Below are 17,856 nucleotides of genomic sequence, written 5' to 3' on the forward strand. Positions count from 1 at the left end.
TTGTCCCCATTTTATTATTACAAGATCCAAAAGAGTTTTATTTAAAATCAAAGCTGCATCTATGATCTTGGCTTCCACAGACATAAAGCCTGTTATTCCTAATATTCATTCCACCACCCAAACAAACAGTCCATAAGAAGCATGTCCAAAATCCTAAATATTAAGACCCTCACATAGAAAATGAATTCAGACTTCTTAATTTTCTTCTGAAAACTGGAGATCTTAAGCCAGCTATTATTCTAGTAGTCTGTCTTTGCACTCTTTCCACCAAGATGATATTCTTCCTTTATTAAAAAAATAAATACAGTGCATAAAATGCTCCAACTGAAGCCTCAACAGAATCTAGTACAAGGCCACAATAACTGTTTTTGTCATTGAATCAAAAGTGTTATTTAGACAGAAGGCTTTAGGGTTTTATCATTAACACTTTTATCCAGAACACTTACTGCAGTTATAAAAGAAGTAAGTTATTTTTAGAATTATGGCCCCTCCTGTGGCTCAGTGATAAGTTTGAAGACTTATAACATTAAAAAACAGGTTTTGATACCCATGATGGTTATAACACAAATTGCCCATTGTGTAGCATTGTGTTTAACAACAAATAAACAAGTTCAAAATGTTGTACCCAAAATATATAACTTTACACTTCTCAGTATTACAACTCAGTATTCTACACACTAGCCCACTTACTAAGACTGTCATTATTTCTATCAGCCTTTATGATATATTTTTAACTTGTTTGGTTTCTTCATTATACACCATACCATTTTCTATTTTACAAATGGAATTCATATTTTTATGGGCTAGGCACTTTTCATGTATTAGAAGTTTGATTTCTTCATTCATTTAGGAAAAGTCTTTTCTTAGTTAAGTGTAAACTTTTGGTAAGCATACATTGCTTTTCAGCCACCTTGATCTAACTAATAAAATATATTTCAATTCTTACTGTTTAGATTAGTTAGCCAATCTTGTTCTCTGAAAGTACTCTGTAGTTTTTGAAAAGTAGCTTTCCTAAAGTTTATTATGTGACTCGTTAATTCTCAGTAGTAGGAACAAGGCCTAGCATGGTACTTTCTATAATAGAATTTTTCATATGCTAAGTGAGAAAACAATCTTCCCTAACCTCAAGAAATTCTTGAAACTGATACTATGAAGACAGACTAATTCAATTAATTTTTTCAAAATTAAATTATCTCATAATTAAAGTTGATTGATTAACTCTTATTACGTATGACCATTGGTTAGTGTTATGTAAAATAATAAATCAATCAATATTAGTGTTTTTGATTATTTCAGCTATCCAAGTAATGTAAATATTGTCATTAGGATTTCCCATTATTATTTTCAATTAATTCAAGGCTCTTTGGCTTAATCGATTAGTGTTACAACTTTCAAAAATAATCAAGTAATCAAAATTAGTGTTTCCTGTTGTTACTATTTTTGATTATCCTAACTATGCAAGTCTCATGAGGATAATTGATTAGTTGAATGTAATAAATTAATGAGCCCAAAAACATTCCACTTTTTTTTTTCCAACTTCAGTTTGAACATTTCTCTCGGACATTTGTGGCTTATGTCTGAGAAACAAAATTACCCATTCCCTATTTTTGTTAACTCTCCTGTTACCAAGGTATCAGACATAATGTGATGTGGTAAAACTTGCTTATTTATGTCTTGATTGTTCTTTTTAAGAAAAAATACAGTATTTATGATATGAATGGAAAAGTTTAACAGTTAATTTTTAATTACTTGAAGGTGCTAGACCAAAATGTAACTATTTTATTAACATATGTAATGTGGAACTGTAAATGATGTACCCATATAAGATGTTAATAATCAAAAAGTCAACTCAGTCTTTTTAGAATAACATCTTCACAAGATTCATTTAACTAAGATTCAGTAATACCAAGTACATTTATATTAACTGTCATCATGATTAAAGCTCCTAATCTAACAACTCATACTAAAGGCATGTAGTATTTGTATAAAAGAAATTAGGCTTATTTTCAAGAATCAGTATTACCAACAGATCTATTCACCACATTTTCTGCAAAATCCATAATACAATCCCTCAATAATAATATAAATAATTCCTAAGAGTAACTTGTTCCCCAACCTGCGTAAATGGAGCCTGTTATATGCATAAATTTCATTCTTATATGTAAACCTTTCCCACAAGTCTGATCAGTTTTTCTGTTGATCTATAGATGTTCTGCTCCCTGATAACCTCTCTTTTAATCTTTGCACTTTGTTCAAAATTTCGTGTCCACTCTTAAAAGGAAGAACTGCTGAAAGAGATTAACAACAATTTCTGTTGTTAAAGCTTTGGGGAGCTTTTTGTTCTTAGTTATTAACTCTTGGGATTTGCCATAACTAAAACATAATTTACTTCACCATGCAAAACAAATAGAGAATCTTCCATAGTTCCTGAAATTTCTACTTTTTTACACAGTCATAAACTTTGTCACTTGATAAGCAAAGTCTAGTCCTAGTTTCCCAGTGGGCCTTATTAAAAACAAATCTTTAAGTGCTTAATTAAAAAAATCCCTTACTGCATACACCTCAGGATCCTTTCCTTTCATAACATCCTCTATAGCCAAATATTCAAATGAGTATGAAACAGTTACCTGTGTTTGACTTAAGCCTTCCATTATGCACCTTAGTAAACCTAGCATTTGCCTTCTCCTCTCTGTCAAAAAACAGTCTTGACTTTTAGACTTTCTACTTTATTTCTAATTTCCTCTCTATACCACCACCTTATTTACTCTAGCTCTCCAATTTTCTCTAAAGAAAATTGTCTTTTCATTCAACAAGAAAGCTCTACAAACTCCACTGAACTACAGCTTCATCAACATATTTCTGTAATCATCATCATCATCATCATAGACAGCAGTACATCGACAATTCTACCGATGCTTAGCTGCCACACAAGCATGAATTGTACAAAATTCTAAAATAATTTGTACTAAGTACACATATTACATCATCAGGACAATCATTTTACAAGCTTATAGCTTTCAGATTACCATCCTTTTTCGTTCGCTGCAACACCATCTTAATGGGAAAAAGTATGCAAATATGGAAGGTGTTAAAAGAGGACATCGACATGTTTTTTGCTTCAAAGCCAAGTGATTTCTTCAATCAGGGCATTAACAACCTGATTGTAATATGGAAAAACATCATCGACAAGATAATAAATGTTTTGTTTTGATATATATAAGTTGTTCGGGTTTTTTTATCTAAAAAAAAGCGACATTAATTTCTTGACGACCTAATATTTTCACCAAGTAATTTAAAAGTACCCACCAATGAAAGAGTAACGTTACACATATATATATTATTACAACGGAGTTACAACACTCAAATACGGGGTTCGATTTATCGTGGTGGTGGTGGACAGAACACAGATAGTCCATTGAGTAGCTTTGCGCTAAAACAATAACATACTTTCCAAGATTTTCCTTGGATACCGCTTCCCTTATTAAATATGCCTTCGTTAAAAACTTTCCCTGGAAAATGTTAAAACATTGTGACTTAAAATCTAGAAACAATAGTGATTTCTCATTTATATCTGATATTTTCATTTCATTAACAATAAAATCAGTTTTACGACAGATCGAATAACGAAAAAAATTATAGCTAAATTATCTTTGAACACATTAGAAAATAACAAATTAAGATTTATATATGAACAGAAGTTACAGAACAAATATAAATTGCTGGTTTTCAACTTAATTTTGAAATATATTTGAATTCAACTGATAATACTTTATAACTAAAATGAAAGTCGTAGGTGTAATAACTTTCTGATTACGACACTGTGTTATTAAATTTGGTATATTCTGTATATATTGGGGGGGGGGGAGAGACTATCTGTTGTAGAGCCCTATATATTTTTTTTTTTTCAGGGGCATTGTTTTTCTTGTTTTATTTGCAAATTTTGCTTGATGTATGTGTTTTTTTTTATCTGAGGGAACAATTTCAAATGTATTTTACCTAATGAGCATGGGCCGACATGGCCAGGTGGTTAGGGAGCTCGACTCGCAATCTGAGGGTCGCGGGTTCGAATCCAAACATGCTCGCCCTGTCAGCCTGGGGGCGTTATAATGTGACGGTCAATCCCACTACTCGTTGGATTTGGCGGTGGGTGGTGATGACCAGCTGCCTTCCCTCTAGTCTTACACTGCTAAATTAGGGACGGCTAGCGCAAATAGCCCTCGTGTAGCTTTGCTCAAAATTCAAAACAAACGAACAAACAAACTAAATGAGCGCAACCTCATTTATTGAGCAGAGTAGTGACACTGTAATCGTTTCACTGAATTAGTTTCAGGTTTACCGACTCTATTTTATGTGATGTCAGTAAATTTTATATTGTTGTTTTAAGTCTATGACGCACATTATCTAACAACGTCTTTTGGGTTTCAAGATATGCATGAGCGTTAATTAGTAAGTAGTTGAAGAATATTTTTTTTTCTTTAATGAGAAGTAAATTGCATAACAATATACCTTTTTTTCTTTTAAATTTGACAAACATGTTACCCATGGAACAAGGATATTATCAGGTATTTTGAAATTCAGTTTTACTACATGAAAATGAATTGGAAATTAAGCTACCCTTGAATATGTAAGATGGGAATGATTACAAATGTAGGTAATCTAGAATTATGAGATGCCATACTAAGTTTTTTGTCTGGCAGTGTTTACTGTTTTCATCGTTTAAAGAATTCTGATGCTTTTTATTTGTTCCAGCAGCCAGATTATTACAGTGAAAATGGCCGATTTCATGCACTAAAGAATCGAGAAAGTTTTGGTGTGAACAATCAGAATTTGTATCCTTGTTGTAAAGTAATATGTTATCCTTTCCTTTGTTGTATGAGCTCATTTTATTCTCTTGCAAATAAATATTTCGAATCCCCAAATTCTTGCAACGCTTAGTTTTTACCTACTTTATATCAACAAACCTGAATACCACATTTTCACTAGTTGGGTAGCTTGTATAGTTTCAAAATTTTATACAAGTTAATTTTCATTCTGGGTGTTTTTTGTTGCTGTAGTTGTCTAAATTTCCACGGAACTTAATACCCTACCAATCAAAATAACAGCGAGAAAGACTGAGAGCATTGTGCATCATTGTAGTTCACATTGTAATAATACAACTTTTAGTCAGAAATTCTGAATTTGATGCCGCTGTACTAAAAGTAGTTCCCTTGAATAAGATCATAATCATTGCAAGGGGTGGAACAGAGACTTGTACAAGTTAGTATGTGTTGGAAATTTATCTCTTTTGAATATGTATAGTGAGAATGATAATTAAATAAATAATGACAAGGGTCGTGGTTTGACTTATTTGTGTAGTATCTCATTATTCTTGCTTATGCTTGTGAGACCTTCTTTCTTTCCCAGTAGCCAATTGAAATCAACAGTGAATTCACCCTATAATCAAACACTTAAACTTGGCACTCCAAATAATTTTCTATGATCCCATACTCGTTTACATATGCAAAACATCAGTAGTAGTAAACCATAAACGTTTCTCAAAAAGTAACTGGTTCTGGTTATTAGGAAACAGACCAGATTTATAAGTAAATTAATAACATCAATTATTCCTTTGCAGTTAATCCATTTACTCTGAAGTCTAAAATAATCAAAAACGCAAATCTTACCTTGAACACGTTCATGTCAGTGTCTGTGACTCACAGAAGATAAACTGCATTGTCAATTGATAAACTAGATGGAGAAACCGAAAACTCGCGTGCAGCACTGGGTCCAAGTGTAAATTTTTCACGAAGTGGGGTTTTCTGGTAGTAGTGGACTACTAAAATAAAACCAAGTTTAAAACTTTGAATTTCGAATTAAGTAATTTGGTAATGCTATACTTTAGATACGCCACTCTCCATTTATTTGGTAATTTTTTATGGAACCATACTAAAATTGCCAATCAAAAGCTAATTACTTTTGCTTCAAGCTATTAGTATCACTCATACAATAAAAATACAATACTATAATGAACAAAATGCTACTAGAAACTAAATGCAGAGCGCATTATATTAAAACGATTTTGAATATGCAAATCAATTGACAACCACATCGATATAAAGTCGTGATGTAATGAAATGTATCAGAACTACATTTTGATAATGTTTAGCATTCTTGGGTATTTCGATACCACTTATCGCTTTTGGAAAGGACATGAAAGGCCTTTTCCGACATAAAATATTCATACATTCAAATCATAAATATATGTTTAGATTGGGGATTTACAATTTCAGAGATAGAGATATTAGTTGTTCTTAATATGCCCCAGGTTGTACTCCAACCTTGTTAAGCAAAGTGTGGCATCTTGTAACGGTTGAGAATCCATGAATACAAAGGTCAGTGGCACAAGTCAATCCATATGACCCAGGTAACAGTACACAGTATAATCGAGAAGGATCTCCATCTGAAAAAATTATACAAGTCATGTGTAAACAAGTCGGTTCCATATCATATCAGTTCAACTGTCATATACACTAAGCATCTTGAGAATGAAACAGATATTAAATTTATTCCATATGAAGTCATACTGGTCAAGTCGCCAGATGCAGTACATATGGATTTTTGTGCAATCAGACGGTTGAAATAGGCAGGGGGAACCCGTAGTACTCGCACATCAGATAAATTTTGGAAAGCCTTCAGGAAGGAATGGTATGCTCTAGACTTAACAGTTTTAAGATTGAGTCTTTTGCAATGCAAGGTATGCTACAGGGCTATTGTTAAGTTGCATGGTTGTCAGATAGAACATGACCAGATATAATCACATGGATTATAATTTCATACTGAAACTCCAAAATCGTTTTAATATAATGTACTCAACCCTCTGTAGCTAATTATACAGTTTAGTAGGAAATGTAACATGTACTTTATGCAGCATAATTTAAAGAATCCTTTTATCCAATTCGAGTTTCGTGATTACAGGTATTGTCTTGCATTGTGCTCCAAGTAGTGATTTGATCTGAATTGTATATTTCTTACTTACTTACACTTCCAGTTGTTTGACATCTGACATGTAAAACAAAGCTATAATGGAATGCAAAGGAGGTATATTGCCATTTAAAGAAACTCATCTTCATAAGAAACTAAATGTTCAACAGCTTCCACTTTGTCTTATATTCTCCCTAACAAACACCCCTTTCTTGGCTAGGTCAAATCATTCCTGAAATTTGGTAATTATGACATTCTACTTCTCTAGTTTGTGTGGGTACAGTCTACAGGCTCAGACCTCTTTCTTCACTTGTCCATAATCTGAATTGGAGATGAGGAGCAAACCCCGGAAGCTCCTAGTTTTCAAACAGAAAATCTTCTATAGTGCTATGCTATCTATGGTCAAGCTTTTAGGTCTCAGATCAGGATCACGATGACCAATGGTTAAGAATAACAATATTTCCTAGTAACACTCAGGATTGAAAACATCAAATCAACTCAACCTATGATAGGTCAGAAATTCAGTCAGTGATATAAGGTTAAATGTCATGGTCAATTAGGTCACAATCCACCTTCTAGGCAAAAGGCGTTTAGGCAAGATGAAGTGTACATTTCTCACCTTGCTGTAGTTACAGTGAATGTTCTCACCCCTCTGCTGCAAGAATGCAATTCTCCCAAGTATTAGTAAATGTCCAATACACAGTTTTTATGAGACAGATCACATACAGTCGCATTAGCCAGACCCGTGACTGTTCTAACTCCTGGAAACAGGCTTATCAGTCCAATAGTACACTCATTTCACTATGCATTACCCCCAGTGGCTCAGTAGTAAGTCTGAGGGCTTATAACACTAGAATTCGGGTTTTGGTACTCGTGTTGGGCAAAGCACAGATAACCCACCAAGTAGATTTGCACTTAACAACAAACAAATATGCTCCTTTCACCATACTTTGGTTGTGAAAGTAAAAACTCTGGTTCCAATGGGGAAGGGGATAAAATGAAAATCCAACAAAACGTTATACATTTTGCCACAAAGTATACAGCCTATGGCATTTTCTCATGCTATGTTAGAGTAAAACTCACTTGTTCCAGAATGATAAGTATGGACTTACTAGATCAACAGGCCTAATGTTGCATGAAAACACAGCACAATATTGTATTGAATTATGTAGGTCATAAATCTGCTCATGAAGTCAAAACCGGAAGATTTCTCTCAACATTTACTGCGAAACCTAGCATGAGTGCTCAGAAAGCATCGATTACAAATTCATTTCGATATGTTGGTTTGTCAGAGTTCCCAGTCATCATCAACATATGCTCGAGACTTTCTTTTTGGCACAGATCTAGATCAATAGTTCCCAGTCTTTTTCTAATTAAGTCCAGCTAGTTTCGATCCCAAAATTTCACAGGCCACTTTGGACAATATTAAGTTTTAAAGTTATTTTGAATTACATATGTAAAAAATACTTGAGTAACTATATTTTAAAACAAACTTTTTAAACATATTGTGGACCAGCTGATATCTCCCTGTAGACTGGCAGTGGTGCATGGACCAGTGTTTGGGAACCACTAATCTAGATTATTTGGCTGACTTTGAGACTCTTTGTATTGGCTTGACTTTTGATGTGACAGAACCTATGGATGAATATGCATAGTCAGCTAACACGTCTTATGCTTGAGACTTTGTTAAAGCCCTAAAGTCTCTCAAGAATGGCAAATATTCCATAAATTAGTGTCTGAGTGTCATGTGAAAATGTCACCAGATGTGAGCTCACTTCTGGCAGGACCACTACACCACAAAGCTAATAAAATGTTCGCAGAACTGAAACCCTTTCAAGTGTTGACTGGGCTCTGCGGTGGTGTTTCAAAGTCAAGGGAAATGGATCAGTCTGCACTGATGGAGACTCTGCTGATCGCCACCACTTGTAACAAGATGATTACATGCAGAACGTGACTGACCAAATTCTGTTGTCAACCATGACAATGATATAAGTGATATCCAGAATGTCCGAGGTGAATAAGGGGCCTCTACTTCAATGGTGGTCAAGGCATCACTACCTGAGAGGCCCCCATTAATTAAATCAATGGCAGCTAATGATCAACTTACCAATGACTCCACCTAACACAGTTACTTACAACTCACATTGCAACAGATCCCAATTCTGAAATGGCATTGGCAAGAGATAGCCATGAAGTGGTCAGATATCTGGAGTATTTACAATTGTGTGGACTGGTATATCAATTACCCCCCCCCACCCCACACACACACACTTTCCTAATTTAAAGATGAGGACAGTCAGCTGTGCTTGAGCTGGCTCAAACATACGAGACTTAGCGTGTAACATCACCCACACCACTTCGACAGCTAGTTGACAGTGATCTATCAGTTTTCAGGGTCTGCTTCTGGGGGTTGAGGTGAGGATAGTGAGACCTGTTGCTTTCCATTGGATAAGTGTTTATATTTTTATATACTCTTTACTTTGATTATTTATTTAAGAATTTATTTTGCATATGAATAGATACTCTGCATTTTTTGTTCTATGTAATTTATTGTAAATGTGAAACTAATCACGTTGTATATATTTTGCTAAGAATTGTAAAGTTTTCAGTTTGTTTGTATTTTTTGTCTCAAACGTATTGTATAGTTATTCTATGTTTTGCCTGATTTGTGTCTTATTAAAGATTCATTTTCTTTTATTGTATTGAGATGTTGTGATGGACTTTGCGACAGAGTCAATGGAGTTTTAAAGAGTATACTAAAGAAGATGTGCCAAGAGAAACCACATGTAATTGTTAATATGTATTTTCATTTTTTCTATGGGCCCATTTTGTTTTCCATTTCTGTGTCTTATAAAAGATTTTAATATCATGATTGTATATTTTGTTTTCAATAGAGTTTTTGTACAAAGGTATTTATTTTTCTTTATGTTATGTTTCACTTATAAAAGATTATATTTATGTGCATTAATGTATTTGTGATGTTGTTATATATAGATAATTTGTTTTTATTTCTTATTAATTTAACTGTTTATTGTTTTCTTTCTTAAAGGGCTTGCATTATTTTAGTGTTTTGTATATTGAAAGTTGATTTTTTTATATTTTCAATTTGTTAAATTGTAGTTGTATGATTTATTTCTTAAATATATTTACTATATATAAATATTGTCAAAGCGTAATTTGATTTATAATGTGCAAGTCATGTATTATACATCAATGCGAAGGGGTTTTCTTATTATTATATGTCGGAATTTTAAAATCTGTTCTTTATAAATTGTCAAAATAAAAAGGCTTTTAGTTATATTTTTAGCTGACAGGTCTCCTCCAGTCGGTTTCTGAGGTCTAATATATACTGGTATTTGTTCTTTACTTCTGATTCTTCTTCTCCCGTCCATAGATGTTCCAATATTTGCATCGGACTTCATACCGTTCTTCCATACAGTAATTCTAAGGGTGAAAATCCTGTACTTACTTGTGGGACTTCTCAATAAGCAAATAATAGTGCCTACAAATATCTGTCCCAGTCATGTGGTTTCTCTTGGCACATCTTCTTTAGTATACTCTTTAAAACTCCACTGACTCTCTCACAAAGTCCATTACATTTAGGACTGTACGAGGTGGTAAAGAGTTGCCGAGTACTGATGAGTCTGCACACTTCCTGCATCAGTTCTGAAGTAAACTGGGTCCTTCTATCACTCAGGGTTTCTCTCGGAAAGCCAACTCTGCTAAATATCTCCAGGAGGGCTTCTGCTACTCTCTTTATCTTCACCAGTGCTATTGCTTCTGGACAGCGTGTCGCATAGTCGATTACTGTCAGAACATACCAGTTGCCCTTGTCAGACACAGGTGTTAGTGGCCCGATTAAGTACACAGCTACTCTGCTGAATTGCTCTTCTATGAGAGGCATCTCCCTCAATGGCACTTTAGCTAAATTCCCTCTAGGTATTGTCCTCTGACAAATGTCACATGACCTGCAGACTATACTCACATCTCCGTTGACTCCCGGCCAATGAAAGTTACCGGTGATTTTTTTGTTCCTAGGTGTCCTCCCACAATCGATTCATGAGCCAACTTCATCACTTGAGTCCGGTATTCTGTTGGCACTATGATCTGTTGAACTTCCCCAATATAACTGCCTTGATAGATTCGGTATAGAACTCCCTTCCAGTCCTCTATTCTATAAGTATCTTTTCCCTTTGTTTTGAGCTCGACTTTCTTCCAGGCATTGTCCCAAAGTTTCTGCAGTGAAGGGTCTTTCTTTTGTACTTCCTCCAGTTCCTGCAAATCTAAGTTCGGGATATCGCCTTTTCACACTTGCAGGGGTTTGATGACTTGTTTGCTCTTCTTTTCTTGAGATATGGTAGTGACTGCAGATGCTTCATCAATCTTCTTTCTGTCTAGTTCCTCAAAGTTTCTACTACCTGATATGTTTCCTATCACCAAGTCGTGTATTGGTTCCTTGATACACATGGCCTCAAGGTCTCCTACATAATATGGAGTATCCACCTTTATTTTTGCTATGGGACATTTTCTCACTGTCCAATCAATTAGCATACACAGGCGTACCTTATCTGTCATCTGATATTACACTGGTTCTCACTGCTGCTCTACTGCACCCAGTGTCTCGTAGAACCTTCACTTTCTTGCCTCCAACATAGCCTTCACATATTAGCACCTCTTGATATTTGTCACATGCTCCCACCACTATCGGCATTGTTTATCCGTTTGCTAATTTGGGCCGACCATTAGTCGTGCACTGATCAATCACGTTTTCTTGTATTGAATTTGACAAGTAGTCTTGATTCTCTTTCTTCTGGCAGCAGCATCAATAATGCCCGTCACTCTTTTCTTGTTTCTTACCAACATTAGATTTACCAGATTAGTTTTAAAATTATAAGGAGCAGGGAAAGTTTTGTATGTAGGCATATCATGAATTCTCTACATTCTTACTTTAATATAGAATTTTTCAGTTATTCAGATTTCTGTACGATTTTCGTATAGCACGTGGTCGAGAAACTCATTAAATTACTTTCACTCTACATTCTCTACATTCTTACTTTAATATAGAATTTTTCAGTTATTCAGATTTCTGTACGATTTTCGTATAGCACGTGGTCGAGAAACTCATTAAATTACTTTCACTCTAGTTACTTATTGTTCTGTGTCATTCCCATCTGGAAAGTAGTTGTATAGTTGCACCTTATGTATGAAAGTGGACAGCAGCTTTCTCCATTGATAAAGCAGGTAATATCTCGAACTTACAACCATCCTTTTATACCTAATGAGAATGGACGATCACAAGTCACTTTAGCAAAGCAATATGTTACTATTTTATTTACGTAACGTGATGTTTTAACAGACTGGTAGAATCTCTCATCGAATGCAGTCTGAAATAAGTTTGAAACAAATCAGTTTAGAGAGAGAGAGAGAAAGTAAGCATTCTGGATCCAATTCTCTGACAAAGGTGAGTGACTTTCGTGTTGAAGTGAATACACACACCATGCTTCTGTTCTAATATAGATTGTTTATTGTATTTTTATACATTTGTGTCCATTCTCTTTATTTCTCATGAACTCAGTAACGCTCCGAGAATTCAGAATTACTATGTTATAAATGTCTTGGTCAAATGTCCTGTTATTCTGCGGACCTATCTTGAAGGGAAATCAGTTTCACCTGAGAATACCACACACGTTGAAGCAGTAACTTACAGTAACCTTATTCTTATATGCCATAGAATAAAGCTTGATTTAGCATTCTATAAAAACAACAAAAAAACACATAAATTATAAGGTCATAGTATATGAAATAAATAAGTGCATAAAAATACTAATACGTGAAATAATATAACTATTACTATACAATATCTAAGTAAGTGTGTTGCATAAAATAATGCTGTTTTTTATAATATACTTCGGGCAAAATCTTGCTCTTTACTAATTCTTACCAAGATGGCCAAGGGACTAATTAATAATAATCCAAGGGATTTTGGCCTAGATTGCTTACATCTAAAATTTCATTAACATATAAGAGTGTTTTAGAAGTAATATAATAAAATTGTTATGTGTCATATGTTGACTGTAAATATTCAAAATTTTATTTCAAACCCAAAAGCTTATATTTGTTTATTTGATTATTAACTACAAAACTACACAATAGGCTATCTGTGCTGTACCCACCACGGGCATCGAAATCCGGTTTTTAGCGTTATAAGTCTTCAGGTGGTGGGGAGTTTGTGAAATTATAGTAATGCCCTAGCTCTAACTGCCATTGGTAGATGGCAGCACGTAATTCTGTTTCATTTATTCGGTAACGCAATCGACTTTCTTTTAAACATTTTAAGAAGCTCAGTTACAAACTCAAAAAGTATATACAAAGTACCTACAATGATATAAGAAATAAGTTAATGTACCGTTGGTTTAGTTTACTTCACAAAAACTTTTGTGCATATAAAACCTAAAGTACTATTCGAAAACCCTTAATCTATTTCTAAATATTTAATCCGGAATTCTAAACTGGCGAAATTACACCTCACTGTGTTTATAAAATCTGGGAAAGTGTCTATCTTATGTGAGTATTATGATTTTTTTTTTTTTGTGAGTAAAACGTCTCTGATAGGTTTCAGTGTTTTAGATCTTTTTTAGGTTTTTTTCACTTATGAGTTCAAAGAACAACTTTAAGTTTCAAAGGCGGTTATACAATCCTACGAAAATGTGTGTAATCATATATTTAGAACACGCCCTTTACTTTGCTTCGAACGTTTGTTCTCTTACCGCTTGACAACTCTTGTTTAAAACTTTATTGAAGAAAAAAGTTTTGGAAAGAGCAACGGATAAAGTTAGTATAATTTCTGATTTATATTAAACACGTTATAAATTTCATTGATTTACCCTTAATATATATTAGACTTCTATACATAATAGGCTACCTGCTTCTGCCCATCACGAGGAATTAAACTCCAGATTTTCGCATTATAAGTCTGTAAACTTACCGCTGGCCCACTGGACTCCTGATATTTCTTCAAAATGGTAGATATACTTGCAGCTTCTGATCCACAAGCAGAGTTCGGCGTGATATAATGCTCCTTTTTTTCTCTTAATTTTTTTAAAGAACAAAAATAATACTTGGTATTTTATTAAAGAAACAACTCTATTGGTTTCGCTATCGCTGTAAACTTCTGAAACATTATATCTTAATCATTACTTTTTTCCACTAGTACTTTTATAATGCATAATTTAACTCGAATAATTTATACGTAGGTTGTTTTTCACGAGGGATAAAAATTCATCATGTTACGAAATACTCAAAAATATTTTGGTACGAGAGTGCGCTTGAGTTGGAGCGTGACTCACGTTGCTGCAGATTTCGTTCAGAACTGTTATTGAGTCGGAGTCGTTTGTATATAGTGTATGTATTATTAAGTTTGTAGTTGCCCAGCTTCTGCGATTGCATAAACTAGGTAAAATGTCAACGCATTCAGTGCAACACAAAAAGTCTGGCTTTCGTGAGATTCCATCTAGAAGGGTGCTTATCAACGATGCTTCTCAGTTACCGTCGGATTATAGCTCAACACCTGGAGGCACCATATTTTCAACTACTCCTGGAGGTTGTTATTTGCATATGTATCAATATGTGACCTCATTTCGTTTTTTTTAAACTTCGGTTTGAAAAAATTAATTATGTGCACTTAATCATCAAATATAAACGTATATACATTATTATATTAATACTAGTAATAGCGAATATAATATGGCGTTATTTATTATGGTTTTTATGTTTGATTTATAAGGTTGTTTTATTTAGAAACTTTCCAGTAATATAAAATTTGATGTTTATTAATTTCACTGCTGCAGTAAGATTATTATAAGTGGGTAAAAAATAACATTTGAGTTACTAAGAGCAAAGATTGTAACATGCCTCCATTTCAGTTAAATGTACTTAGGTATTGTTATTTTAACGTCTAAGTTATAAGTTGCATCAAATACATTAAGTTATAAATGATTTCACATGAATACTATAAAAGTATAATTATAAACTAAAAGTGAGTTATGCTATGTGTATAGTTTAACCTAAAATATCATATGGTAAAGCTCAAATTCTTATCTTCTATGTTTTTGTACTAAATGTGTCTGGTTAAACTTCTAAAAAAATTATTCTGTTAAAAATATATTGTACAGAACCTTTCTTAATTTGCAGATTTTATTTGATTGTCTAATACAGTGGCATAGGAAGGGGTGCCCTCAATTTTCAACCTGTCCCAGTAAAATTGCATCAGAATTAGGAAAATTACTCTCAGGAAAATGCTTAAAATTTCATCCAGAATTCAAGGGCCTTAAGGCAAACCCTGGACCCCAGACATGTGTACATTCTTTCTCTTAGTCACCACCCCACACACATAAATGTAGCATAGATGTTTTTAAAATTTTGCCTAAACATGTATATACTTTTTCTACATGTTTTAATTTACCAACTATTGTTTGCAATTTTATTCTTAGTGTGTATTTGGGAAATGGAAAGCCTCAAAAATTAAAAGATTATACATGGTCATGTGAAAAGACAGAGTAATAAAAAGCTATTCAACCCATCAAGGTCACCACTCATCCTTTAAAAATCTGTTTTTATGTACCTTTTTTTCAAACTAAGCTGATTATAACCCACACCTATATGCTATATGGTGTCATATCTGGAGAATATGGTGGGTGGGGGAGAACTTCCCAACCCAACAATCTTGTGTGCGTCAAATGTGCCACATGTACACGTGCATTGTCGTGGAGAAGAACACCTTTCCGATTGACGAGTGAAAGGCGTTTCTGATGAAGGGCTTGATTTAAAGGTTCTAGTTGCAGACTATAGATCTCTGCGTTGACAGTTCGCTGTGGATTGAGGAGTTCGAAATGAATTACTCCTTTGATGTCCCACCAAATGCAAAGCGTCACTTTTTGCGGATGGAGTCCAGGTTTTGGGGTCGGAAGTGGTTTTTGTCTAGGACTGAACCATTGTTTTTGCGTTTAATATTCGAACAGAGAATCCATTTTTCATCACTTGTGACAATTCTGTCCAAAAAAGGTTCACGCGCATTACGCGCCATAAGAGATTAAGCAACGTTCACACGTTGGAAACGATGATCATTGGAGAATTCATGGGCACCCAAACACATTTGTGGAGTTTTCCCATATTCCTTAGATGTTTACTTATTGTTTCATGAGAGACGTGCAATTTCAGGGCCATTTCACGAGTGTGTTGCATTGGGTTAGACAAAACAAGCGTCTTCAGAGCATCAATATCAATTCCAACATGTAGGCCCCTGCCATCACAGTTTTAAAGGCAAAAGTCACCAGAACGAAATTTACTGAACCATTGTTGACAGTTACGGACGTTCAAAATATTTCCATAAACTTCTTTTATATTCTTTGTGGCGACCTAATATATATCCAGTCACAAAAAACGATACAACCGGTCATACACATCAAAGAAATATATGAATATTGACTAGAGTGCATAGGTCGACAATACAAACATGTTGCATCTTAGCACAATCACCTCACATTATGTACGGTGTTGCGATAAGAAAAAGGGCTTTGTATTAGCTACCTATACGTGTGCAGTATTTATGAAGGTGTACAGGAGCTTGAGTACTTTGTATTAAGATGATTTTGAATGAGCAAATGATCCAGTCACGTGACAACCGCAATAAATATAAATTTGTGGTGGAACGAAATGTATCATAACTATATTATGACATTGTTTGGTTTACTTAGGTAATATGAAGCCACTGAAATTTGTTCTGTTTTGGGAAGGGTTGGCAACAGCCCTTTCTGTGAAAATTAGTTATACACTCGGATCATAAAGATATATTCAGGTCGGGTTTTATTATTTCCAACGTAGGATATCCTTTGCATTGGAAAACATAGGAATATGGATTATCTTTAGACACCGATAAGACCATCCAGAAAGAGACTTGCAACAAGTCGTACTCTAGCTGTTACTATCAACGTGTGCAGCATCTTGTTACAGTTGAAAACCTACTAACACAAAGATCAGTGGCAAAAACCGTCCACTTTGCCCAGACAACATAATCAAGAAGGATTTCTGTCTAGAAAATCCACACAAGTCACGTGTACACAAGTTGCTTAACGACATAGCCGTTTAACCATCACCTACCTCAAGCAAATTAAGAATGAAATGTATGTACTTACTATTCCATACGAAAACACACCAGTCAAATTGTCCTATGGGTTTTGTGTGATCTGACTGTTGAAACGGGCGATGCCATCGTCTTTTTTTTTACACTAGTTGGACCATAAAAAGCATGCAGGGAGCGGTTTGATGCCTTGCACAGGACATTCCGACGACAGAGCCTTTTTCAATGGAAACTATGGTGCACGGCTGTCGTCAGGATGCGCCTCTATCGGATAGAGTTTTAAAGTAAGAGAATACAAAAAACACCAGTAAGCAGATTGGTCATTAACAAAATAATAAAAGCGCATGAGTCGCATCGACCCCCACCCTAAAGGTTGAGTAAACAATAATGGAGAGTAACAGCTGGTGATTTAAATGTCCAGTTGACCTTGATTTGGAAGTTTGACCCGTTAAAGAACGTAGAGTCCAAACACCGTGTTGAAAGTAAATTTCCATCTTCATCCGAGGTGTTGATTTTCGGTTTGCTATTACTGAATATGATTCTCTTCGTTTATGTGCTGTCACATATGTACATAACAGACGAAAGTATTTACAGGTACACGACAGAGTATCGTATAGTGAAGCCGTGCTCACCAGACGAAATTATTTACAGGTACACGACAGAGTATCGTATAGTGAAGCCGTGCTCCCCAGACGAAAATATTTACAGGTACACGACAGAGTATCGTATAGTGAAGCCGTGCTCCCCAGGAAAATTATAAA

General features: G+C 34.6%; 1 protein-coding gene across 1 annotated transcript in view; it reads left to right on the forward strand.

Annotated features, from left to right (window-relative positions):
* The first annotated feature begins 14,283 nt into the window (after nucleotides 1–14,283).
* The window catches only part of LOC106463992 (eukaryotic translation initiation factor 4E-binding protein 1-like), a 5,883-nt gene continuing 2,310 nt past the window's right edge, over nucleotides 14,284–17,856 (forward strand). Inside the window, exon 1 of the mRNA XM_013924099.2 lies at nucleotides 14,284–14,560. Within this exon, the coding sequence (XP_013779553.1) occupies nucleotides 14,419–14,560 (142 nt within the window). The 5' untranslated portion in view covers nucleotides 14,284–14,418. The remainder of the gene's footprint in view (nucleotides 14,561–17,856) is intronic.

Source organism: Limulus polyphemus, unplaced genomic scaffold (assembly GCF_000517525.1).
Source record: "Limulus polyphemus unplaced genomic scaffold, Limulus_polyphemus-2.1.2 Scaffold57, whole genome shotgun sequence".
NCBI lineage: Eukaryota > Metazoa > Arthropoda > Merostomata > Xiphosura > Limulidae > Limulus > Limulus polyphemus.